This window comes from Vigna angularis, chromosome 11, assembly GCF_016808095.1.
Source record: "Vigna angularis cultivar LongXiaoDou No.4 chromosome 11, ASM1680809v1, whole genome shotgun sequence".
Classification (NCBI taxonomy): Eukaryota; Viridiplantae; Streptophyta; class Magnoliopsida; order Fabales; family Fabaceae; genus Vigna; species Vigna angularis.
Window position 1 is genome coordinate 19,005,748 of NC_068980.1, and position 27,422 is coordinate 19,033,169.

General features: G+C 37.5%; 1 protein-coding gene across 5 annotated transcripts; it reads left to right on the forward strand.

The window, feature by feature from the left end:
• The first annotated feature begins 1,146 nt into the window (after positions 1–1,146).
• LOC108347829 (ceramide kinase) lies at positions 1,147–26,593 on the forward strand. Of its 5 annotated transcripts, none has more exons than XM_052870468.1 (12): positions 1,147–1,524; positions 8,791–8,910; positions 8,998–9,165; positions 9,264–9,356; positions 10,457–10,549; positions 12,937–13,162; positions 13,727–13,820; positions 23,092–23,241; positions 24,286–24,387; positions 25,048–25,428; positions 26,054–26,120; positions 26,194–26,593. In XM_052870468.1, exons 1-12 carry the CDS (start codon positions 1,351–1,353, stop codon positions 26,338–26,340), a joined length of 1,815 nt encoding a protein of 604 aa, XP_052726428.1. In that variant the 5' UTR covers positions 1,147–1,350; the 3' UTR covers positions 26,341–26,593. The 5 variants fall into 5 exon arrangements, with proteins under 5 accessions (XP_052726428.1, XP_052726430.1, XP_017442751.1 ...); XM_017587262.2 differs by having other exon boundaries at positions 1,148–1,524; positions 8,752–8,910; XM_017587263.2 differs by having other exon boundaries at positions 1,149–1,524; positions 8,752–8,910; positions 26,203–26,593.
• The last annotated feature ends 829 nt before the right edge of the window (positions 26,594–27,422 follow it).

The window sequence follows — 27,422 nt, forward strand, 5'->3', positions numbered from 1 at the left end:
CAAACATATATTTTCTTATTTAACATAAAGAAAATTGATATATTTAAAATTTTTCATGTAAAACAAAGAGAAAACACGAGTGATTAATTAAAATTGAGATGTCAATTATTATACTAGAAGTAATTAAATCACGTATAATCTTTCGTATGGTCTAATTTCTTTCATAATATGAATCACCTTCTCTTTTTTTATTTCAATTTTCTTAATTTCATAGTATAACTGTTGTGTAGGTTTAATATACACACATATCCATATATCTCCACACTAGTAAGATATTGTCTGCTTTGAGCTAAGCCCTCACGGATTTGCTTTTGGTACCACTCCAAAATGTCTCTTACTAAGGGATGTATCTTATGTGTATACAAACCCATGTGTATTTCATATTTAATCTAATTTGAGACTTTGTTTGTACCCAACATCTGAACCATGGGCTCTGATATCAGATGTTGTGTGGGTTTAATATAAACACATATCCATAGATTTCCACACTAGTAAGATATTGTCTGCTTTGGGCTAAACCTTCACGGATTTGCTTTTGGTACCACTCTAAAAGGCCTCTTACTAAGGGATGCATCTTATGTGTATATAATATATATTTATTCGATGTGGGACTTTGTTTGTTCCCAACAATAACGTGATTTTTACATTTTTTATTCTCCATTATATAGTATATTTTGATGCGCTATCATATAATTAATCATAGCTTTGTTTTAAAAACTATACTGTTTTTAGCAATTCATTATTGCTATTTAGAAATCTATAAAAATTGTATTTTCAATTAAACATATTAGTTTCTAATATCATAACTTAATATTAAAACAATTTCTTATTTATTTATTGCTAGTTTGATCTTTTAATGACAAAGTAATTCCACGAAACTCAACATTATAACAATTTTAAAACCTAAGTTAAATATGTTTTTTCTAGGATTAAATTAATCTGGTTTCAAACGTTAAAGGATGAAGTTGGTTAAAGTGTATTTTAATTTATTTTGAAAAAAAAACAAAAATAATTAAGAAAGAATAATAATAACCATTTACGGTTGGTATGCAATCTTTGGAAAAAGAATATTCAGTTCAATTTTGGTGTAAAAATATGTGGTAAATCGCTTGCTTGCGCTAAATCGAGTCAATGGTTTTGCCCCTCACAAGTTCCGTTGGGAAAAAACAGAACACCAAACGAAACCATAATAAAAGATTTTACTCTGCAATTTCCTTGCACTTTCCAAACGCTACTAATTCGAGCCTTTTTCACCTGGTTGAAAGTTTTCAACCTTTTCCAGAACTTTGAAATTTTAATTTTCGGGTAAACATACATCAACTCGTTTCCTTGACTCTTCTTCCGTTGTGAATGGAGAGAGAAGGAAACGATTGTGATGTGGGGGATACGTCTCTCACAGCTTCACTTTTTGATGGTGAAGCTTCGGTTTTGAGCTCCACCTTTTTGTTGGATCACGTTGGGGAGGTCACCGTCACCTTCCACTCAGACCGATTGTATTGGAAATTGGTGGGATCCTTGGATAATGTAAGTCCATTTGATTGCTTTCAACATGTTTGTGAAAATGTCTGGCTTGTATTGTCATTTTTCTCAGATGGGGTTGATGATTCATCTCGCCCTTATGTAGACTATGTTCAATCGTAGTTACAGAATTCTATCAATAATCCTGTCTATTGAATTCGTGGTACCACATACCAGGTTTTCTTTGAACAGTCTTGTAGTAATTATGTAAAAATTGACGAACCATGTGTTGCTATAGGTATCTTGTAGCAGCACCCGTACCGCATGTTGGAAACTGCCGTTGAATATTGGTTTTGACTCTGAATTTTCGTGACCGTGTTTGATGTAGTTGTTGTGTTTGATAAAATGTATTCATTGAACGGGGTCTGAGCTTTGCTGGTAGAGCTTGAGTGAGGAGCCAAATTTGTGGGTAAGAGATGGATTTGTTGGCTGTTTTAATGGAACGCAAGTTTGAGTTAAACTCCCATGAAGCTTGTAGGAATCACTAAGGGAGTCATTACATCATTTCATGCTACAGGATAATACTAGGAGGTGCGAAGTGCAGCATCCAAAATTTGTTTTGATAATAGTGAGTTTAAGATCACTTATGTTCAAGCCAACACAAACAATTTTTTGTGATCAGATTTCTTACAGCTCTTTATGCAAGACAAAGTATGATTGTGATAGGTTTCCAATTTCCATGGAATCAGTACAAGCCAGTATGGGGTACCAGCATGCCCAAATGCCCATGGCCCATTAGAGTTATAGTAATAGAGAGCGAAGAGGAGAAATGAGGTTATATAAAGAGGAATGTGAGAGGTATGTAGGGAATAATTTTGGGTTGTTGTTTGTTATCAGGCGGAGAAATTTTCACTGAAGAGTTAATGCTCTGGGATTATAGGGTGTTCTCTTCTGTAATAGTTTTATTTTTCAGTCTATAGTACAAATTTACCTATATTGAATTGGGTCCCTATCAATTGGTCCAGTGTGTTGGATTGCTCAAGAGAGACCTAGTGTTTATGGAGATGGAGAACACGTGAGTGGTGGAGCTGCCGGACTTTGTGGGAATGGATTCTATTGGGTTGATAGGTAGTGCTGAAAGGTTCTTTGGGGAGCAAGAAATTCAACTATGCGATAAGCTACAATGGGAGTTCATGAGTATGAAGGGTGTTGAATATAGTGAAAAACTATATTTAGATTAACCTCCCTTGTGTTAAATACACACATAGAGTTCTCTATTTATAATAGAAGAAATATGGACTAAGCCCAAAATACAAATGAGAAATAATAACAAACTAACTAAAAGATAAAAGATATAATATATCTAACACTCCCCCTCAAGCTGGAGCATACAAATTGTATGAACTAAGCTTGGAATAGATGAACTCAGTGTTGAACTAGATGATTTGTCTTCAAGAGTGTGAGGCAAACATAGATGGACTAGCAACAGCTTGTGAAACTTCAACTTCAAAAGTGGATGAAGGAAAGCAGTGGTGGACAATGATAAACTGCAAGGACTGATTCCCAATCAATGATGGATGAGTGACGGGATCAACAGTGGTAGCTGAAAAATAAGAGCTACAAAGCTGCAGGGACTACACTAAATCCTCATCAATGATGGATGGGTGACGGGATCAACAGTAGTAGCTGAAATCTACAAAACTGCAGGGACTACACCCATATTTATGTGACTTGCAGTGTCTTGGAAACGGACTCCCCCTTAGTGTGAAGGTGGAAATGTGAAAGATCACAGTTGCTGAACCACTAAAACAAAACAAAATATTAAGCTACAATGCTAAAACAAAGACATCAAGATATGTTGGAGGTCCAAGATTCTTTGCTGGACAACTCCCAAGTGGTGATACTCAGCCGTGTATCACAAGAAGATCGGGCTAAACTCTAGCATCGAACAACGGCAAACAGTGCTAACTCTAGCACCAAACAGCAGCAAACAGTGCTAACTCTAGCACTGAACAGCGGCAAACAGGGCCAAACATCGGGCTAACTCTAGCACCGAAAAGTGGCAAACAGTGCCGAACAACGGCAAACTAAACGGCGCCGGACAGCGGAAACGGCACCTGGACAGCGATCAATAGTGGCTGGACAGTGGTCAAACGGCGCGGACAGCGGGAAACGGCGCCTGGACAGCGGGAAACGGCGCGTGGACAGCAGCAAACGGCGCGGGACAGCGGCAAACGGCATGGCCAGCGGCGATGGTCTGGTTGGCGAGACCGACTCCGATCATCAAGTTGGGCAGCCATGGCGAGGGAGAAACCCTAAAAATTCAAAGTACTCCGATTGATGCAACGACCACAGATCCAGAAAGAGGGCGAAGAGGCGATCACGGCAGTGCTGATCGGCGGCGGAAAGCTCCGGCGACGCGCCGGCACGCGCGACGGCAGCGGCGGCAGCGGCGAATCTTGCGGCGGCGCGTGGCGGCGCGTGGGTGCTCCGATCTCCGCGATCTTTGTGCGACGGTGGTCGCCCGGCCGAGACTATTCCGATGGTGTGGTCGCCGGTCGATTCTGGAACTCCGGCGGCGGCGGCGGCGACGACGGCGGTAGCGGTGGCCGGAGCGGCGACGGACTGGCCGGAAAGAAGCGGCGGCGACGGTGGAGAGATCTGACTGCACGGTGCTGACTGTGGCACAGATTTAAGAGAAAAAGAAAGAGAGAAGGGTTGCCCACTGAAATTTTAGGGGCTGCCGGCGGCCATGGCGGCCAGCCGCCGGCAGACAGCAGAGACACCAGAAGAAGATCAGAGAACCTGCTCTGATACCATGTTGAATATAGTGAAAAACTATATTTAGATTAACCTCCCTTGTGTTAAATACACACATAGGGTTCTCTATTTATAATAGAAGAAATATGGACTAAGCCCAAAATACAAATGAGAAATAATAACAAACTAACTAAAAGATAAAAGATATAATATATCTAACAAAGGGTGCAGTGAAGCCATGCTTTGGTGGTTCAGTCATGGTGCTAAAGTGATCTAAATGCATATTGGGAGTCGTTTCCTGTCACTATGATTAGAAAATGCATAGAGAATGGCAGTTTCCAACATGAATACTCCTGGTGAAATGAAGAGGAATAAAACCCAAATGCTAATGGCTTTGGGGGTTGAAATGAAAAGTCCCATTCTTGTGCAAAAAAGAGAGTTGATGAGACTAGTCCATTGGGTAGATCATCAGAAAACAAGAAATGAAGGTAAACCTAGATTGACAAAAGGAGACATTGTTGGGAAAACAAGTCACAACTAAATTGTGAATTGCTTCTAATGGTAGTCAATGGGTGGTCATCATCTCAACTTACACTCTGGTTGCTTGATATTGAGGACAACTTGAACCTTCTAATAGATACATGAAATTATGGTTTTGATATGGTGGAAGGCACTACTTGGTGATGGAGGGGAAGAAGAAGATGCATGCTATTGTGTCATTACATGATAGCACACAAATTTTGGAAAGAGCAAGGGTTGGGGCTGAATTGGGACAAATACAAAGGGGGACATAACTGGTATTTTGTAGAGTGGGTAGGTTTCTTAAATTAAGGCTTAAGTACTATTTTGGTCCCTATTTTCGTCCAATTTGTTCAATGTAGTCCTAATTTTTTTTGCGCGTTCAATTAGGTCCTTATTTTTGGAAAATTTTGTTCAATCTAGTCTTTTTCCATGATTTCTATTAAATTGTTAACGAAAGAGCATATAGGATGACATTGTTTACATGACGTGTGCTGCTTTTGCTTATGTGGCCTGTCAACAGAGGAGCTTCTCGACTGAGAAGCTCGACGAGTAGAGGAGAAGCTAGGCCAGCAAGTCAGTAGTTATCACGTTCTTCCGCGAGGCATACCACCATTGGCACCAGGATCCGTCGCCTCACTCTGTTACCCAGCTAGAACCGTCGCTTGCTCGCCGTCAAATCACCACCACTTTGCCACCGAGACCCTCACAATTGCAGCCATCACTGACTCTGTCTAATGTTTTCTCTTTATTCCTTCTCCTTTGTAAGGGTTTCAATCTTCCAAATCCATGGTTGCAATAACGAAGCCCATGGCCTCTATTACCGCCATCGTGTTCACCTTTTCTATCTCATTCAACCCATTCCTCCTTCCCTATTTCAATTTTAATTTTTGTTATTGTTCGTGATTAAATGTTGTTTGAAGTTCCACATCGACTAGAGAGATAAGGCCAATTTGAAGTATATATGTAGGTGCAAACCTCACCTTACAAGCCGGTTTTGTGGGGTTGAGTTAGGCCTAAAGTCCATTTTTTAACATAGTATCAGAGCCATTGTTAGAGCCTATCTAGCGATATTTGTTGTTTGTTGGACATATTGTTTCACTCGCTATCCGACCACCTATTAATGTCTAGTCTTACGCACGAGATGTATATATCTTGGCGTGAGGGGGTGTGTTAGAAGTCCCACATCGACTAGCGACAAGGCCAAGTTAAAGCATATATATGGGTGCAAATCTCATCTTACAATCCAGTTTTGTGGAGATGATTTAGTCTTAAAGTCCACTTAACAATTGTGATTGTAACGGGGAAAGAGGAGAAGATGAATCATTGTTGTAACGACAATGGAGGGATCTCTTGAGTTTTGTCAAAAACGGAAGTTGAAGGAGGTTGGGGAAGACAGTGATAGCTGGTGCCAGAGATGCAGTTGTTAGCAGTGGCATGGTGAAGGAAGAGAAACTGAGTATGAAAGTAGAGGGAGGATGCGCAAGGTTGAAGCTTCTCAATCGAGCTTCTCCTCTGTTGGTTGAGCTTGACGACCGAGCTTCTCCTCTACTGGCACGTAAGCTAAATCAACACACGTCAAGCAAACAATGCTACTCTGTGTGCTCTTTCGTCAACAATTTAAACAGCATCATAGAAAAGGACTAAATTGAACAAATTTTACCAAAATAGGGACCTAAATGAAAGCGCAAAAACACTGAGGACCACGTTGACCAAACTGGATGAAAATAGGGACCAAAATAATATTTAAACCTCAAATTAAAGGGTTAAATCCCATACTTTCGGGATACTCATGCAAAAAGGTCAATCTAATTCCAACCAAGTGCATCCACATTTATGGTTTTTGAAGAGAGGATGGGTTGTGAAAGGCCTAAAATATTGTTGTGGTGCACAAGACCCCATCAGTGAAGCTTGAACAAATGGTAGGTATTACTTGGCAGTGGGTCAAGACCTGATGGAGAGAGGGATTTGTTCAGCTGATTTTGGCAATTATTAACCAGATACATCCAAACAAAGTTGTGTTTGATGATGGCAATATTGGCAACTTAATTGAGTCAGTGTCTTGGTTCATTTCTTTAGTCATTTCAATGGTTTTTCTATGAGAAATAGAACTGCACACAACGAATAATCCAATGTCTTGGAAGCTATTGAACGAGCAATCAAATTGCTATAGTGCATTTAATAGTTGTAGTGGAACGGGTAAAGTATCACTCACTTTGAAAAAACCATCTTATTCTTTAACATGTGCACCATTTATTCAAAACCAACCCTTGTGAATGAAAATATTGCTAAGATGTTGTACTTGGGCTCTAGTGCATTTGATTTGAAATTGGGTGAGGTTTTAAATTCATCCTAGTTACTGAATGGAGAGTAGAGAATGCTACAGATTTGGGAATTGTTATAAGCTTTGAGAAGTATACTTACACTTTTGGTTTCATCACCAGTTATCAATTTGGCTATGTTGGAGAAAGCCTCTATAGTGGAAGCATTGGATTTTGATGTTAATGCAGAGATTACTGAAACCAAAATTCATGGGCTGATGTTTGGATTTGGTTTACATGGAAGGATTCACAAAATAGAGTTACATGATGTATACATTTACAAAATCCTTTTTCTTGCTACATAATTGGGTAAACAGTGAAAAAATTGTGAAGTCTAATGAAATAGTAGGTGAACGCAAAGGGAGTAACTGTAATGGGAGAAAAGTAATTGAGTGGCTTATCCTTTTTGGAAGGTTCAAGCAATGGAAGAGGCTACATGGGAAGAAGCAAATGTAGAGAAGGAGACGCTTCTCTCTTTTTGCCTCAAGGATAATGGAACAACAATTATTGAATAGCTCATCTCTTGGAAGGCTTGACCAGTGGAATAAGCTTCTCGGGAGGAAGCATATTTTCAAGCTGTCACTTTTCCTTCTGCCCAGAGGGTTGGGAAGTGGCAACAGGTATATTACATTACAATTTCCTTCCTCTTCCTTGAGGGCAAGGTAGAATTTAAAGGAAGTGGCATTGATATGTTTTCAATTTCCATTGAATCATGACAACCTCTTATGGGGTACCTGCATGCCCATATATCTTTTGCCCGATCCAGTTAACTCAGGTGGAAAATAGAGAAGGAGGGAAAAATTAGTTATAGAGAGATAAGGGGGCAAATGTGGTTACATACAAAGTAACGGGAGATGTATACGGCGAAGAATTTTGGATTGTTTTATCAAGTAGATAAATAGTTTCTCTGAGGAACTTATGTACTGGTATTGCAGGGGTTTCTCTTTAGTCGAAGTTATTTTTCAATCTACAGTACAAATTTCTACCTATATTCAATTGGGTTCCTATCGACATTTGAACAAAACAACCATGAACATGCTCAGAATCAGGAAAATACATTTGTCTTTCTCTGATGCAAACGGAGACCTTAATCTGTAACAAATGACGGAACATATACATTCCCTGTGGGCAGTAATATCAATAAATAGGCAAATGCTCACAAAGATTCATACGTAATCATAAACAAATTATAATGGGTAATTCTCATTGAAATTTAACAACTGCAGTAGAGTTTGGCATATAATATAAAATAAGACAGCTTTATAGTCACATTTTATTAGATTTGATAGTGGGTAAATTTCTACTACAGCCAAGGGCCACACTCTTTGCTGCAGAGTAGAAGGAAATACTACCATTGTGGAGTAACAACAATGTATTTCCTTATAAAAGTAGTTTTTCAATAATTTTTCATATCTAAATTAATAATGACAGAGCTTCCCTTGTGTTTCAATTTCTTTCTAGCATATCATCCCTGTCATGGCTTGTTTATGTTTTATTTTTTTATTTTTACTCTCAAACATATATATATATATATATATATATATATATATATATATATATATATATTTATAATTAGTTGCAATAATATGACCTGATATGAGCAGTGGATAGTTTTTAAACTGTAATTACTAAATTGAGCACATAGTTTGGGTTTCTTCTAATACTATTTTTTCTTAAATGTTCAACGAATCAGGATATTTCAACTTGCTTACGTGTTAAATATTTTCCCAAGGCTGCTACTGAGATCAAACTTTCTGAGATATATGCTGTTGAGTTAAACGGTCATGGTTCAATTTACATATCGAGTCTCCCTCCTGCTCCTGAATGTCTACTTTTGGGTCAAGACATACAGGTCTGCTCTTGTTCTTGTTCACGATTATGCAATTTTTTTCTTTAGAGGTTTGTACTGTTTCATTCTATTTACCTTACAATTATGCAGATGTACCGCTTTACTGTGCATGGTTTTATAAGGAGCAAAAATCAACCTTCTCAGTGTATCCTGGCTGATTATACTTTTGGTCATACAAATTTGCAAGTGTGTCGGAAGTGGGTTAATCAACTTAATGCTTCTTTGAAACAGGAAGTTGGAAGACCAAAGAATCTTTTGGTATGCTCTATTATTGGTCAAAGATTTACAATTTTGCATTTTACTTTTATTGATTAATTAAAATGAACTTTTCCCAGATATAATTTCTGATTCACTAGGTTTTTGTTCATCCAAGGAGCGGTAAAGGTAATGGCTGTAGAACCTGGGAAGCTGTAGCTCCTATATTCTCTCGCGCTAGAGTAGAAACAAAGGTGAAACTTTAGAATCTCGGACGATATCCTAAATGGATAACTCCTGATAAACTTTGGATGATATGTTTATGTATGTTTAACTCCTGTCCATGTCTTCTAATGGGCCATCAACTCCTTGCTCAATAGCTTTTAAAATATTTTTTTTGGACTGTTCTCCACTGTTGTAACAGAAATGAATAAACCCCATTTCCATTAATTTCATGATGTTAACTTATGGATTTTGTTTTAATAATTTATGGAAGTTCACAAGGATGAATATTCTAATTTTAGATTCATTTTTAAAATAATTTTACTTTTTTGTTGTGCTTGCCTTGGCCGGTCAATCTACAACTTAGACCGGTGAAGTGAACAAATAAAACCACCAGTGATCTATTTGAGCTTGTTCTTTAAAAGTTGAGTTATAATTGCATTTTATATATGTTTAAAAAAATAAGTTTATGTATATGGTAGATATTGATTAAGAATATGGTCAATTTCGGTGCTTGATTAAATGGAGTCTGATCTGTTATGTATATTTAATAATTAATAATATAAATAGCATAAAGACAAAATTTATATAGTGTACTATAGGTACAGTTGGTGCTTTTGTCCCATTAAATTTGGAGTTTCATTTTTGAAATATATAATGTGTTTAATAAAATGTATATTGCCGAGGTGAAACTCCAAATTTATGTACCTAAAGTACAATATGTAAGTTTTGTCCATAACAAAAAATTGACATGATTTTGTTGATAATCAACAAAAAGAAATTTATTAGATGAGAAAATGTAATAATATATTGGAGGTCAGGGGAGAATGAAGTAATGATCAATGTTGTGTGAATTTGTTTCTTCAAATGATCTTACTGACTTGCGCTCTATCTGTTTAAGCACAAGGAAGATTGATATATTTTGATTGCATTAGCTTGAGGTGATTGTCTTTTAATTTTGCTCAGCTTAGTTACTGCCCTACCTTTATGTCTGCAAGTATACACGTCTAACATAAACTTTTCACATCACAACTTTTTTTGTTTGCTCTAAATACTGCAAATTAAAGAAGGAGAACTTATCTTTGTGATAATTAATCTGTATTCTTGTAATAAGTTTACTTTCCTTTGCTAGGTGATTGTGACAGAGAGAGCAGGAGAGGCATTTGATGTGATGTCTTCTATAACAAATATGGAGCTTAACTCATATGATGGTGTTGTAGCCGTTGTAAGAACTTAACTCCCTTCTTTACATTCTGATAGAATTGGACCAGAAATAACTGTGTAATACTTTATTGCACTATGCTGATAAATCTCATTATGATATAGTTAAGACTATAGGAAATGATTGAAAAATATGTAAATTTATGATTGATTAAACTGTGCAAAGGATATGAATGGAGGTCAATCTAATGGCACGATACTACTAGAAATATGATCATAATCACCTTAGGTACAACTCTCCTAAAAATGTTATTTACATAAATACAAAGCAAATCTCATATAATAGGAACAATGTCAATTAATTAATAGTTGTGTCATATCTTTTAATACATTTATATAATCTACGTAATATCTCAACACTTCCCCTGAACTTGGAGCACATCGGCTGGATGTATCAAGCTTGCAATATATGTTTGCTATTTTCAGTCCTTGAAGAGACATGGAGAAAATATCTGTTAAGTGGTCTTAGTAGAACTAGCAAATGAACTAGTAATTTCTCCACATATAAACTTCTCATAATAAAATTGAAATAAATCTCAGTATGCTTAGTCTGCTCATAAAAGATTGCATTGGAGGCAATGTGCAGGGTTGCTTGGTTTGTAACTGTTAAGAAGTTGACTTTAAGCCTAACTCAATCCCACAAAACCGACTCGTAAGGTGAGGTTTGCATCCACTTATATACTTTAAATTGACCTTATTTCTAGTTGATGTGGGACTTCCAACACACCCTCTTCACGCCGAGGTATATACATCTTGAGCATGAGACTATACATTAATGGGTGGTCCGGTATCAGCAGGTGGAATAATATGTCCAACAAACAACAAATATCACTAGGATAAACTTTAACCTGACTTTGATACCATATTAAGAAGTAGACTTGAAGCCTAACTCAACCCCACAAAACCGGCTCGTAAGGTGAGGTTTGCACTCACTTATATATTTTAAATTGGCCTTATCTCTAGTCGATATGGGACTTCCAACGATAACAAATGACATTCCTTTAGTCTTCATAGAAACACAATTCTTGGAGTTGATGTTTTAGGCATATTAGCTCACATGTAGAGAGAGCTGTACCTTGGTACTCAGTTTCTGCATTGGATCTGGCAATAAAATTTTGCTTCTTCCTCTTCAATGAATTCATATTACCTCCAATAAAGACATAATATCCTAATGTGGGTCAATTCTTGATTGTTAGTTACACTTACCTCCATTATGTCAAGAATGCAAAATATGTAAACAATATAAAGAGTAATAAGGAATACAATCCTTGATCATTAGCGATACATATTTCCTTATTTTCAGAGGATCTAATCATATCTTTAACACTCTCTAGCTGGAGCATATATATCATAAGTCAAACTTATTAGAAATGTTGTCAACATGAGAACGTTTGAGAGAATTGGTGAACAAATCAGCCAATTGGTCAAAATCATTAATAATTTCTTTGAGAGCATTTCTCTCTTTAAAAAAATTGAAATAAACTATTTGCTCTTATACAGTGTAGGATTTAGAGAATGTGTTAGCATACAAGGGATTCTCCATTTATAATGATCAAGAGTACTAAATATGGAAACAAATTAAAGAGTAATAAGGGATACAATCCTTGATTGTTAGCTGTAGATATTTCCCTATTTAAAGAGGATCTAATCTCTAATGTTTGAAGTTTTGTTAGGTGTCTGATAGCTAATCTGTTAGTGAGGGAGCTGGTAGTTAAATTTATTTGTTATTGGGCTGAGAACGAGAAAGAATTAATCCATATTGCCTATAAACAAGAGATATTTACAAATAAATATAGCTTGTCGTTTGAAAGTATTGGATTGGACTTGTAGTAGGGTGAGGTCAGGGTCACTCAAATTCCCTAAGTATTACTGCACCTCATCTCTGGCTCAATTATGCCAGTTGTACTAGAGAATAATACACATTTCCATCACTTCTCTTCATTTATTTTCTCCACTTTCTTCTGTCTTCATTCAGTTCTGTCACTTTTCGATTTTCATCTTACCTCAACAATTGAATAAAACTTGTATAAACTCTGGAACCATAAATGAATATGAAAAACTTAGCTTTCTGATCTAATATACTCTACCAAATGGTACAGTGTCAAGAGATGCCTTTGATATGATGAGCTTGTGCAATATCAAGATTGACATTTGGATTTGATTTTTATTATAATGCCTTGCACTACAGTACAATATCCAAGAACCTCATGCATATTCTCGTTATGGTGTAATACCTCAACCATTCTTTTGATATGTTCATGAGATTTTATGTTTATCAAGCTTCAAACCTTTATAGTTTAGATGCATCCATTTAATCACTTTTCAACTAGTTGCTTTCAAATGGTTTTCCTCAGTTTTTAAATTATATTGTTCTAACTGTGGTGGTTCCAGGGTGGTGATGGATTTTTCAATGAAATCCTTAATGGGTTTCTTTCTCCCAGGTTTAAAGCTCCCTACCCACCAACTCCTTCAGATTTTGTTCATGTGGTTAAAGATAATGGTGATTCCTTGGTTAATGACGAAGATGAAATTGTTGCCGAGACTTCAAGTAAAATGGAAGACCAGTTTCCTCTGATTTCAAGTCCAAAACAATTTGGATCCAGAATCTCAAATCTGAGTGAGTTTAATTTTTCTGTACACCATTACTTCCCAAACAGACGCTTTGTAATTGTGATGAGTTGCTGACTTGTTTCATGTACATATTGTTTTGGATATCGCCTTTGAAACTGAAATGAGTTGGGAAACATGAAAATAAATACTAGAGACTTGAGGATAAATTAAGAAAGTAATTTGTGAATTGCTTGACTGATTTATCCATAGCATATTTGTATATATACACAGGAAAAAGTAAATACAATTTATATTTACAAAGACAGTAAATAAGCATTCAACTACTTTCTAAGACCCTAATGTTTCCAATGGTACATCAACTCCTAATAATGTCAGTGCTGGATTAGTTATAGGCATCATTCCAACTCTTCATTAATTGCATTGTATAATTTCTATTAGTTAACATATTAGAGTTTCCATACTTCAGTGACACTGTGAAGTGTTAGTTTCTGCAACCACCATTTCCCCTCCTTTACATCTCTACTTTACTTTATAGAAGCACATAGCCACTATAACAGAAAAGGAAAAAAAGGAATGACATTTAATGCTTGGTTATTATGTGGTTTTGAAGATTCCGAAGATAAGGCTGCTGAATTTCCTGTTCCCAATGAATGGTTTAGATTTGGGATTATTCCTGCAGGTTCAACTGATGCCATTGTAATCTGGTAACCTTTTTCCTTCGTACTTTCCATTTTGCACTAGAGATTATGTCATCTAATATTAATTTAAATAATATATTTATACAGAATAATCTTGCTTTGATTTTCATGCATCTAAAACCAAACCAATTTGCAATATCTTCTATCAAAATTTCATTTTGCCTTCTTCAGCATAAATTACTTTTAATTGTTACTGTTAGATATATTATCTTTTATCTTTTAGTTGGTTTGTTATTATTTCTCATTTGTATTTTGGGCTTAGCCCATATTTCTTCTATTATAAATAGAGAACCCTATGTGTGTATTTTATACAAGGGAGATTAATCTAAATATAGTTTTTCACTATATTCAACTTGGTATCAGAGCAAGTTCTCTGATCCTCTTCTGGTGGTCTCTGCTGTCTGCCGGCGGCCGGCCACCATGGCCGCCGGCAGCCCCTAAAATCTCAGTGGGCAGTCTATTTTTCTTCTTAAATCTCTGCCACAGTCAGCACCAGTCCAGACCCAGTGTGCCACTGCTGTCGCCGCCGCTGCCGTCGCCACCGCCGCCGCCGCCGCCATCGCCGTCGCCGGAGTTCCAGAATCGACCGGCGACCACACCATCGGAAGCGTCTCGGCTGGGCGACCACCGTCGTACGAAGATCGCGGCGATCAGACCTCTCACGCGCCTCCACGCGCCTCCGCAAGAGTCGCCGGAGCTTTCCGCCGCCGATCAGCACCGCCGTGATCGCCTCCTCGTCCTCTTTCTGGATCTGTGGTCGTTGCGTCAATCGCAGCACTTTGAATTTTTAGGGTTCCTCCTCTCTCTGTTCAGACCTTCCAGAGCAGCCATTGCTGCCATCTTCGTCTGTCTTCAAAGCATCTTCATCTCGCCACACGTTCCGCATTGTTGGACCTTCCTTTCTGCGTTGTGTGCTTCGTCTCAGCTGCTGATGCCGTTCTAGCACCGTTTTCTGCTGTACAGGCACCGTTTGCCGCTGTCCCGCGCCGTTTGCCGCTGTCCCGCGCCGTTTGCCGCTGTCCCTCGCCGTTTGCCGTTGTCTAGGCACCGTATGCTTCCAACCACTGTAGGCCCCCATCACCTCGTCAGTTAGTGATGGCAGTCCCTGTAGTTTTGTCGCTTCCAGCCACTACAGGCCCCATCAGTCAGTGATGGCAATTTAGTCCCTACAATTTTATAGTAGTCAACCGCCGCTACAGTCGCTACCGCCTCAGACAGACGCAACTGCGTCAGTTCTTCTTGGGCTAGAGTTTAGCCCGATCTTCTTGTGATACATGGCTAAGTATCACCACTTGGGAGTTGTCCAGCAAAGAATTTTGGACCTCCAACATATCTTTTGTTGGACGTCCCACATCGACTAGAGATAAGGCCAAATGATAATATATAAGTGAGGTGCAAAACTCACCTTACAAGCCGGTTTTCTTGTTCTTCGTTAGTACTATTCGTCTTCTTCAGAAATGGCGTCTGGCAGTACTCTTTCCTTCTCTGGAAGTCCATCAATTACCTCCGAGAAGCTAAATGGAAAAAATTATCTATCATGGTCTGCTGCCGTTGAAATGTGGTTCCTTGGCCAAGGGCATTATGACCACCTTGAGCGAGATGGAAGCCATGTGCCTACTGAAAAAGCTGATCAGTGGAAACAAGCAGATTTCCAGTTGTGTGCCCTGTTATGGCAATCAGTGGAACCCAAACTTTTTGTATCTTTGAGGGCTTTCAAAACTTGTCACTCCTTTTGGAAGAAAGCCCAAAGCATTTATGCCAACGATATTCAACGTCTCTATGACACTACGAATAAACTTGCATCTCTTAAAATGGCAGACCATGATATGGTGTCCTTCATGACTGAAGCCCAATCTGCTGTCGAAGAACTTAGGATGTTTTTGGAAGTAGATCCATTAGAGGATATAAAAAAGAAACTAGACAAATTCTACATGGTGTTGATCCTTCGTGCCCTACATCCCGATTTTGATCATCTCAGAGATCAACTTCTAACTAGTCATGAGGTCCCCTCTATGGAAACATTGACCACTCGCCTTCTGCGTGTCCCGGTATCTCAAACTCAAGAAGCGCATGAACTAGTGGAACCATCTGTCATGGTTGCCACACGAGGAAGAGGAGGACGTGGCACTAGAGGAGGAGGACGAGGAGGTCGGGGACGTACTCAATGCACATATTGTAAAAGGATGGGTCATACTCAAGAGAATTGCTACTCCTTACATGGTTTCCCTTCCAAAACCGCCAATATTTCGAAGACTGAAACTTCCACTTTGAAAACTGAAACCTCTACTTCTATGTTTTCTGAGGATGAATATCAAGAGTATTTAAGGTTAAAGTCTAACAGCTTGGCACAACCATCTCAATCTCCCAATACATCAACAGCCTGCGTTTCTCAATCTATGGAATGTCAAAATTCATGGGTAATTGACTCAGGTGCTTCTGATCACATTTCTGGTAATACCTCTTTGTTCTCATCTATTTCCTTTCGAGAAAAACCTCATTTCATAACCCTTGCAAATGGATCTAAAACTTCTTCCAAAGGAGTCGGTCATGTTTCTTTGTCTCCCTCCCTCAATCTCAACTCAGTCCTTTTTGTCCCTAATTGTCCTTTTAATTTAATTTCCTTAAGCCAGTTGACTAAAATGTTAAATTGTTCAATAACCTTTGATCATAAATCTTTTGTTATACAGGAGCGTGGTTCGGGGAGACAGATTGGAGAAGGATATGAAGCTGGCGGATTATACCATTTTGGATCTCGTCCAAGGGTGTCTTGTGTTGCTGCTCTTAATCCTAAAGTGCTACATGATCGACTTGGCCATCCTCATTTGTCCAAATTAAAAAAGATGTGTCCTGAACTTAGTGGTCTCCAAACCTTAGAATGTGAGTCATGTCAATTAGGAAAACATGTTAGATCTTCCTTTCATAAAAGGTCTCAATCAATATGTAATTCTAGTTTTTCCATCATCCATTCTGATATATGGGGACCTAGTCGTATCTCCTCCTTTGGTTATAGCTATTTTGTTACCTTTATTGATGAATATTCAAGATGTACTTGGGTTTATCTTATGAAAAATCGTTCTGAATTGTTAGCTATCTTTACATCCTTTTTGAATGAAATCAAGAATCAATTTGGTCAAGTAATCAAAATATTAAGAAGTGATAATGCCAAAGAGTATTTTTCATCCTCCTTTTCTGCCATCTTGAGTTCCCATGGTATCTTACATCAGTCTACTTGTCCTCATACACCACAGCAAAATGGTATAGCAGAACGAAAAAATAGACACTTGGTTGAAACTGCTCGTACCCTTTTGCTTGGTGCCCATATTCCTGTCCATCACTGGGGGGATGCCATCTTAACTGCATGTTATCTTATTAATAGGATGCCCTCCTCCTCTCTTGATAATAAAGTCCCTTTCTCCATTTTGTTTCCTAATGATCCTCTCTTTCATACATCTCCCCGAGTGTTTGGCTGTGTATGTTTTGTTCATGACATGTCTCCAGGTCTAGACAAACTCTCCGCTCGCGCTCTCAAATGTGTCTTCTTAGGCTATTCTCGACTTCAAAAAGGATATCGGTGTTACTCTCCTGAAACTAAGAAGTATTACATGTCTGCCAATGTCACATTCTTTGAACAGACTCCTTACTTCTCTCCATCTGTTCAAGATGTTTCTATCCTCCAGCAGGTCCTTCCTATTCCAATGGTTGAGTCAAATAGCTCCACTGTCTCTGTCATTCCCAGTCATGATCACAATCCTTCTACACCTGTTTCTCCACATACTGAGATCATCCCACACAGGGCCCCAATGGATAGTCCACCTCCCCAAGACAATGGTGAATCTCCTACTTCAGATTCTTCTCCCTCGTCACCTCCTCCCACGCCTCCTGGTGCAAATGATTCAGCATGGCCTATTGCCCTCAGAAAAGGTACTCGTTCCACTCGGAACCCTCATCCCATTTATAATTTTCTAAGCTATCATCGATTGTCGCCCTCCTATTTTTCTCTTTTATCCTCAGTGTCCTCTGTTGTTATACCCAAGAATGTGAAAGAAGCACTTGATCATCCTGGATGGCGACAAGCTATGATTGCAGAAATGCAGGCTCTTGACCACATTAATACTTGGGAGCTGGTGCCCCTTCCCCCAGGAAAAAAGGCGGTTGGTTGTCGATGGGTGTATGCAGTTAAAGTTGGCCCTGATGGTGAAATTGATCGGCTCAAAGCTCGGCTTGTTGCAAAAGGTTACACTCAGGTTTATGGTCTTGATTATTGTGACACTTTCTCTCCTGTAGCCAAGATGACTACTATTCGTCTCTTCTTTGCCATGGCAGCCATTCGTCACTGGCCACTTCATCAATTGGATATCAAGAATGCCTTCCTACATGGTGATCTTGAGGAAGAAGTTTATATGGAGCAACCTCCAGGGTTTGTTGCTCAGGGGGAGTCTAATATGGTATCAGAGTCATGGTTAGAGCCTATCCTAGCGAGTTCTAAGTGGGCATTCTATTCTTCTCTTCCACCCGCAATCGGGCCGTTATCGGACCACCCAATTTCTACTATCACGCACGAGATGTCTATACATCGGCGTGAAGGGGGTGTGTTGGACGTCCCACATCGACTAGAGATAAGGCCAAATGATAATATATAAGTGAGGTGCAAACCTCACCTTACAAGCCGGTTTTGTGGGGATGAGTTAGGCATAAACTCACTTTCTAATATCTTTGAATCTTTGATGTCTTTGTTTCAGCATTGTAGCTTAATATTTTGTTTTGTTTTAGTGGTCCAACAACTGTGATATTCCACATTTCCGCCGTTCACAGTGAGGGGGAGTACGTTTCCAAGACACTGCAAGTCAAGTCACATATATATGGGTGTAGTCCCTGCAGTTTTGTAGATTTCAGCTACTACTGTTGATCCCGTCACCCATCCATCATTGATGAGAATTTAGTGTAGTCCCTGCAGTTTTGTAGCTCTTAGCTTTCAGCTACCACTGTTGATCCCGTCACTCATCCATCATTGATTGGGAATCAGTCCTTGCAGATTGTCATTGTCCACCACTGCTTTCCTTCATCCACTTTTGAAGTTGAAGTTTCACAAGCTGCTGTTAGTTCATCTATGTTTGCCTCACACTCTTGAAGACAAATCATCTAGTTTAACACTGAGTTCATCTATTCCAAGCTTAGTTCATACAATTTGTATGCTCCAGCTTGAGGGGGAGTGTTAGATATATTATCTTTTATCTTTTAGTTGGTTTGTTATTATTTCTCATTTGTATTTTGGGCTTAGCCCATATTTCTTCTATTATAAATAGAGAACCCTATGTGTGTATTTTACACAAGGGAGATTAATCTAAATATAGTTTTTCACTATATTCAACTGTTACAAATGTATTTTTTAACAGTTTAATTTGGAAATTAAGGGTCACAATCTCACACAGGGAGCTGAACATATATTATTTGTCATACAGTAAATACAATCTATAATCAAGGAGGCTTAATTATGGTCACTAAATGAAAGGATTGCCTATGCACTACATGTATTGAAATTGGACATAATTTTTTCATTAGAGGATGATGGATCTATGGGTATCCATGTTTTTCTTTCATTTCGGGAAAAAATGGAGACAATTGCTAAACTAGTTCCTCAGTCATTCACAGGGGCAGCATATATATCAATATATACCAGCTATAATCTAGGAAGCCTAACCATGATAATCAAATCTAAGGGATTGACTACTTACTACATAGTTCAAACATTGAATGTAGACATTAAATTAACCTAACTATAGACTTATTTCCATCAGTGCTATCTTTCACTGATTTGCTAGCAAATACAGATGCCTCCATAACTATTCATAATGCGTGGAAGAGCATATTGATGTTATATGATGATCTATCCATAAATAGAAGTTGCATATTATTGAGATTGCATAATTTAATGATGTTAGATTGATATGTTTTTGTACTGTACTAGTCACTACATCTTGTTGTAGTATTGTGGTCCTTTATATTCTAATATAATAATTAGGTAGAGTTGTTAGAACCTAGATCAGATTGTAGATGGAAATTGTGAGAAATAGAGAAGATTGGGAGAAAATATCCCTTGTGTCTTTTGTATACATATAGGGTAGTTTATTTATAATGTAAGATATGGGCCAATGCCCTTAATACAGAATGGGCTGAGCCAAATTAACAGAAACACACATCTTAACATCTAACACTCCCCCTCAAGCTGGAGCATATAAATCATATGTTCCAAGCTTGTTACAAAGATAATCAATTCTAGGTCCTCGTAAGGACTTAGTGAATATGTCTGGCAACTGGTTGCTTGAGTTAACGAACTTAGTCTTGATATCTCCGGATATGATTTTTTCTCGAATAAAATGACAATCAACTTCAATGTGCTTGGTTCTCTCATGGAAGACAGGGTTAGAGCTAATATGGAGAGCAGCTTGATTATCACATATAAGTGTCATGTGAGTGACATCTCCAAATTTCAATTCACTAAGTAATTGTTTAAACCACACAAGCTCGCAAGTAGCTGATGCCATAGCTTTATATTCTGCTTCTGCGCTGGACCTTGCCACAACACTTTGCTTCTTACTTTTCCAAGATATCAGGTTGCCACCAATAGAGACATAATATCCAGAAGTAGACCTCCTATCAGAAGGGGAACCAGCCCAATCAGCATCTGAATAGCAAACTATTTTTGTATCGTTGTTAGGACCATATAGCAAACCTTTTCCAGGTGATCCTTTAATATACTTCAGTATGCGAACAATTGCATCCCAATGGTCTTCACATGGGGAGTTTAGGAATTGACTCACCACGCTAACTGCAAAGGAAATGTCAGGACGTGTAACAGTAAGATAGTTTAATTTACCAACTAATCTTCTGTACCGTTCAGGATCTGAGAAAGGCTCCCCCTGATTTGGTAGGAGTTTGATGTTAGGATCCATAGGTGTCTCAACAGATTTAGAGTTCTTTAACCCTGTTTCCTCCAAGATGTCTAACGCATACTTCCTCTGAGATATGACAATACCGGTGTTGGATTGTGCTACTTCAATACCCAAAAAGTACCGGAGTTTGCCAAGATCTTTGGTTTGAAAATGATGACAAAGGTGTTGTTTCATCTGAGAGATGCCAAGATAGTCGCTTCCTGTGAGAACAATATCATCGACATACACTATTAAGTAGATACATCCAGCACTTGAGTGGCGATAGAACACTGGATGATCCGCTGCACTGCGAGAGATACCAAATTGTTGAACAACACAGCTGAATTTACCAAACCAGGCCCGAGGAGACTGTTTTAGGCCATATAAGGATTTGCGAAGACGACATACCAATCCAGATGACTCCCCCTGAGCAACAAAGCCAGGCGGTTGCTCCATATAAATTTCTTCATGCAAATCACCATTAAGGAAAGCATTTTTGACATCAAGTTGGTGAAGAGGCCATTGGCGAAGAGCGGCCATGGCAATGAATAGGCGAACAAAGGTCATTTTTGCCACTGGAGAAAAAGTATCACCATAATCCAAACCAAAAATCTGTGTGTAGCCTTTGGCAACCAGTCGAGCTTTCAGACGATCAATAGTGCCATCAGGGCCAACCTTGATAGTGTACACCCACCTGCAACCAACAACAGACTTTCCAGATGGTAATTGGACAAGCTCCCAAGTTCCACTTTTCTGTAAAGCACTTAATTCATCCAGCATAGCTTGACGCCAACTAGGATGAGTTAAGGCATCACCCACAGACTTGGGAATTGACACAGAAGAAATGGAGGAGAGACATGTATAAAAAAATGGAGATAATCTGTGGTAACTAAGAACAGTATAATGGGGGGAAGGGTTACGGGTAGAGCGTATACCTTTACGGAGGGCAATAGGCAGATCAGACTCATTTGCTGGAGTCGGAGGAGACACAAGAGGCGGCACTGGAAGTGAGCCATGAGGGAGACAATTGCGGCGACTATAAACCTGAAGGGGTGGTGGTGAAGGACGATCCTGTGGTGAATGAGAGTCTAAAGAAGGAGGAGACAAAATGGGTGGAGCATCACCTGGAGGATCACAGAAAATAGGAATATCAACAGTAGCAGGTGGAGGTACAAAACTAGGAGATAGATGTGAAAAGTAAAATGAAGATTCATCAAAAGTGACATCAGCAGAGATAAAATGACGATTGAGGGAAGGGGAAAAGCACTTATAGCCCTTTTGTGACCGTGAAAATCCTAAGAAGACACATTTATGAGACTTAGGAGATAACTTATCAAGACCAGGACTAAAATCATGAACAAAACATGTAGACCCAAAAACTCTAAGAGGTAATGGATGTAGAGGGTCTTGAGGAAATAAGATAGAATGAGGGATTTTGTTATCTAGGACGGAAGATGGCATGCGGTTTATAAGATAACATGCCGTGAGAACTGCATCACCCCAAAAACGTGAGGGTACTTGACCATGAATTAGAAGAGTACGAGTTGTTTCAATAAGGTGTCTATTCTTGCGCTCAGCCACCCCATTTTGTTGAGGGGTATAAGCACATGACGACGGCAGCGGCGACAGCGACGATGATGTGTGCCAGAGACCGTGGAGTTGGCTGGAACTAATCCTATGCTCTAGATACCATATGAGAAATAGAGAAGATTGGGAGAAAATATCCCTTGTATCTTTTGTATACACATAGGGTAGTTTATTTATAATGTAAGATATGGGCCCATGCCCTTAATACAGAATGGGCTGAGCCCAATTAATAGAAACACACATCTTAACATCTAACAGAAATTATCTTTATTGATGGGAAACCGTGTTACACTCCAGTATTTGAGTGACCTGGTTCTGTCCCAAAGAATTCCCAAGACGACTTGCTCCCTCTTAGTTATTTATAGGCAACGCCTATCTAACCAATGGGTAGCTAACCTATCATAACTAACTGTTACATAACACAAGTACTAGTGTAGTATTGCTATTACAAGCCTCATTTCAATAAAACTACTAATCCTGAATAAAGGAGGTAAATCATAAAATTAGGAAACAATTTTAAACATTAATTAGATAACTAGTTTATTCCTCAATATATTCTAAAGATCTTTGATATATTCTAAAATAGTCTAAGATACACTAAAGATATTCTAGTTTTTTTATAAAATCCTAATATATATATTTGAAAATTATATGCACCTTAGATTTGTGTAGCAAATATTTTTCTGTGTAACCTTAAAGTTTTATGATACAATTCACATGGGCTATGTGAAACTCTGAATACAACACTATGTATTTTGTAGTACCACTGGAACTCGGGATCCTATTACTTCTGCATTGCATATTGTCCTTGGTAAGAGGGTGCACCTTGACATAGCTCAAGTTGTACGGTGGAAAATGACTCCCAGTTCTGAGGTTGAACCTAATGTGCGCTATGCAGCTTCCTTTTCAGGGTAATTCTTCTGTTATGTGTTCTTTAAATATAAAAAGAAGACAATTCTAACTCGATTTTAGCGTATTTTAGTTGCAAATGTTTTATCTTTCAAGCATATTTTGTGGCTTAATATTCAAACATTTCCAATGTCTGTAATTGTTGTTGTTAAGGGTCACAACAAGTGCTGTACGGTAGTTGAGGAAATTAAATTGACAAGCTTTTGTTGGTTTGATTCCTTAAAATTTTACAATTTCAGTTTGCTAACTATACTTTGAGTTTTGGTCCTTACTAAACCTATTTTGAAGTCCTAAGCTCCCCTCACAGTGATTAGGTTTTGCATAGTGTAAAGCTTGTGGTATTTTCAAAGGGGTTTTCCCTTTCAGATATCTTTGAAGGTGGACTTTAAATGTAAGTCAACCTCACAAAACTAGTTCTTAAGAAGAAGTTTGCACCGATATATATATATACACTAAATGTGGTTATATCTCTAATCGATATAAGATCTTCAACAACATATATGTTCAATGATTAGTAACCGCATTGAATTTTGAATTTTTTTTCCAAAGAGGACCAATATATTTATGTCTTTTTTTTTTTTTTTTATCTCAATCAATTTATAAATATAATTTTGGGATGGGTCTTGAATTTACTTGCACATGACCACTAGCTGAGAGAATAGGGGGGAGAGCATTTCTGAATATAGTAAAAGTACATTTAATCTGCCAGCCTCATTGCACTGCCAAACCTTGAATGACATTTTTGTTTTGATAACTAATTAAGGTTTGTCTTTATTCATCTTTAAATGTGCATCTTTTGCATTCTCAGTTGGAAAATGTTCACGGTTAGTTTCACAAATGGAGATATAAAATGTGAAGCTTTTTCCGCCTTTACGCTGTACTTTTTAGCATATAATAGTTGAAATTTTTCTTGTCCAATCAAGAAGCTGTTTTCAATCTAAAACTCATTGAGGCATGTACTACATAATCATCTTGCATATACTACAAATTAATTCTTAATTGTTATAGAGATTTAGTAATACTATATCCTACGTTATTGGTATCAGGTATGGATTTTATGGTGATGTCATCACAGAGAGTGAGAAGTATCGTTGGATGGGTCCCACACGTTATGATTATGCCGGAACAATGGTATTTTTAAAGCACAGGTAATCTTAAGTAAATTCCTTTCTTGAATTCCATACTTTTCTTACTTTATTCCCTTATTCTGTCTGTTATATGGGAACTATGTAATGTGTATTCTTTCTTTGTTTTGAACCACAGCTGGAGATGCCATGTTCATAAAATATATGTTGTTATACTTATAGGTTCCATTAGTTGGCATACATGAAAGATATCCAATAAGATCTTCATTGTATTTTAGAATAATTTAGAGAGTCTCTGGTTGTCTCTGAGTATTACTTGCCTTATTTCCTTAAGCACTCTTGGGACATAACATTGTCTTGGATGAAATATGCACAGTTTCCTTATCTCTTAGGATATAAGATTGTAACCATGAAATCGGTTTTTGTTGGTGTATTATGAGGGTTACTCTTTCTATTGAATCCTTTGATTTGGATCATAAACTTTTCTTTACCGAGTTATTCAACTCCATGGACAAATCAAAGAATCACTCCTTGTTAGTTCGACTTCTATCTCTTTTATGAAGAGAATGAATCTTTTTTTATCAAACAAGCTTAAAAAAATGGTTAAAGACCTCTTGTGGTAATAGTTGACATTTTTTATGCACAAACTAATAGGGTTGTTCCTTTGTTATTGACACTTAACATCTTGCTTATTTAACTTGGCCTTTGCATGCATATCTTCAGGTCATATGAGGCAGAAATAGCATACCTAGATGTTGAATCAGATGAAATCAATTTAACTTCCAAAAGAGATTATCAGGGTAATTTGATACGGGCAATAAGGTCTTCACACATATCAGAAAGACGTATCTGCCGAACTAATTGCAATGTTTGTAATGAAAAGCCAAATCATGCATCTGTTGGAGTTTGCAGCCTCACACCTCATTTGAATTCAGAAGAAACAAGATGGGCAAGATCCAAGGGACATTTTCTTAGTGTAGGAGCTGCTGTAATCTCTTGCAGAAATGAAAAAGCACCGGATGGATTGGTGGCTGATGCACACCTGTCAGATGGTTTCCTTCATCTTATATTGATCAGAGACTGTCCCCATGCATCTTATTTATGGTAAACACCACCTGTCTTCTTTCTACATTATGCATGTGAAATTATCAAAGTCAGTAAATCTGTTGTAAAGTTTGAATCTGTTCTTTACTACGAAGAAAGAAATCTTTATCTATCGTATGTTTGGAAATCTTGCATTCCAATGCCATATCACATCAATCTTTTGAACCCTCGGAATTTTTTTTACATGTAGGATCTGCTCAATTGAGCTAATGGAACTTTTGAATTGAAGAAAAATAATTTTACATTAAATGTATGCAATCCATTGACTATTTAATATAATGACTTGCACCTGGTTTTTAGTGGGATATTTTGTACTTGGTATACTACTGCTTAAAAAAATCCTCTGGAAATCTGTCTCTGGCAGTCTTAGAATAAATAGAATAATAATCTTTTGCACAACCTTGTGACGTGTTTGTGAAGACTGAATCATGAAAAAGTTGAGTGATACTCTTTTATGTGGAACCTTAATTTTTTATTTTAAAAATTCATACGCTCTGCTCTCATATATGTTATATAGTTTAAATGATTGTATTTTATGTTTGTGTCATTATTTCTACAGAAATCAAATATAGGTTAAACATTTAGTAACAATATCCTTTTTTGTTTTCTTTACAAAATGATGCAGGCATCTGACTCAACTTACAAGAAGAGGGGGAAGCCCCTTAAATTTTAAGTTTGTTGAACATCATAAGGTTGGTTTTTCCATAATCCACACACCACACCACCTCCAAGCATGACCATGGATAATTTATTAATTTTGTCTAGCTTTTGCAGACCCCTGCATTTACTTTCACTTCTTCGGGTGATGAGAGTGTATGGAATGTTGATGGAGAGATTTTCCAGGCACACCAGCTTTCAGCTCAAGTGTTTAGAGGTCTTGTATCCATGTTTGCATCTGGTCCCGAAGTTTAATTGTGGACATAGCTACTTGCTTTAAGTTGTTATGGCTATGCCATTAACAGGAACCAGGATGAAAGCATAGTTAACACCATGGTCTTGTATATAGTATATATCTATTTACAATGTAACTACGCCGTTAAGTGGAAGGTTTGGGACTTGTAACTATGGAGGGAAATTTTTTATACATTGTAATATATATTTTTTGTGCTTCGTTCATGATTTTCTTTTGGCAATTGCAATAAATGGAAGAAGGCTTGATTGTTTACATCATGATTTTCTATGTACGTCATTATTCTTGTACCATCAACATCTAATAGAAGTTAGTTTAATATTGTCATTGTATGAACCTTTACATTTTAGATGTCATTTTCATTTATTTTTTAAAAAATATAGTTGTCTCAAAAATTTACGGTTTAAGAATTAAAACTGGCTCTAAAAGATTATTTTAACTTAGTATATAAGAAATCTCTTCTTATATATAGGTACCAATTTCACATTTCTGAAGCTTGTATTTTTTTATTATGGTTTTTTTATTTGGGTTGTGAGTATAAAACGTCAAAATAATGTATAATAATGATTAACATGATATTTTTTATTACATCTCTTTCAATTCTATCTTTTGGAATGACTGGTGTGAAACAAAAAATTTTCCGAATGTAAAAATGCATTCTGGAAGAGTGTTTATTACTTTTACAAAATTTGTATAAGTTTCCTTTGTTAGTTGATTTTTGTTTAATATTTTCATTTATAAGAAAATATCATACGAAAAATATATGTATATATTGCACTACTTTCTGTAAATAAAAAAATGTAAGTGTTTTAACACTTGCATCTATACAAACAGTCTTGTTTTATATTAAGACTTTTTAAAAACTGTTAAGAGAATATATATCATATAAATATAAAAACATAAACAGTAAAATACTAAAAATGATAATATAGATTCTAATTCCATAGAGCTCTAAATTAAGCAAGCAAAATTATTTTTAAAAACACAACTTTGTATCGTGTATCGGATGATTATGTGGATTCCTCTGGCTTTCCCTTGTCTTGAGTGTAAAAATGGTTCTTATAAATCGTCCAACATGGATGAA

What these genes read in the sequence shown, in the direction of transcription:
- LOC108347829 (XM_017587262.2), top strand. Translation starts at nt 1,351, where the DNA reads ATGGAGAGAGAAGGAAACGATTGTGATGTGGGGGATACGTCTCTCACA. An exon ending in TGGTGGGATCCTTGGATAAT is followed by an intron (nt 1,525 to 8,751) that starts GTAAGTCCATTT and finishes TCAACGAATCAG; the next exon opens with GATATTTCAACTTGCTTACG. An exon ending in TATGCAGCTTCCTTTTCAGG is followed by an intron (nt 23,242 to 24,285) that starts GTAATTCTTCTG and finishes TATTGGTATCAG; the next exon opens with GTATGGATTTTATGGTGATG.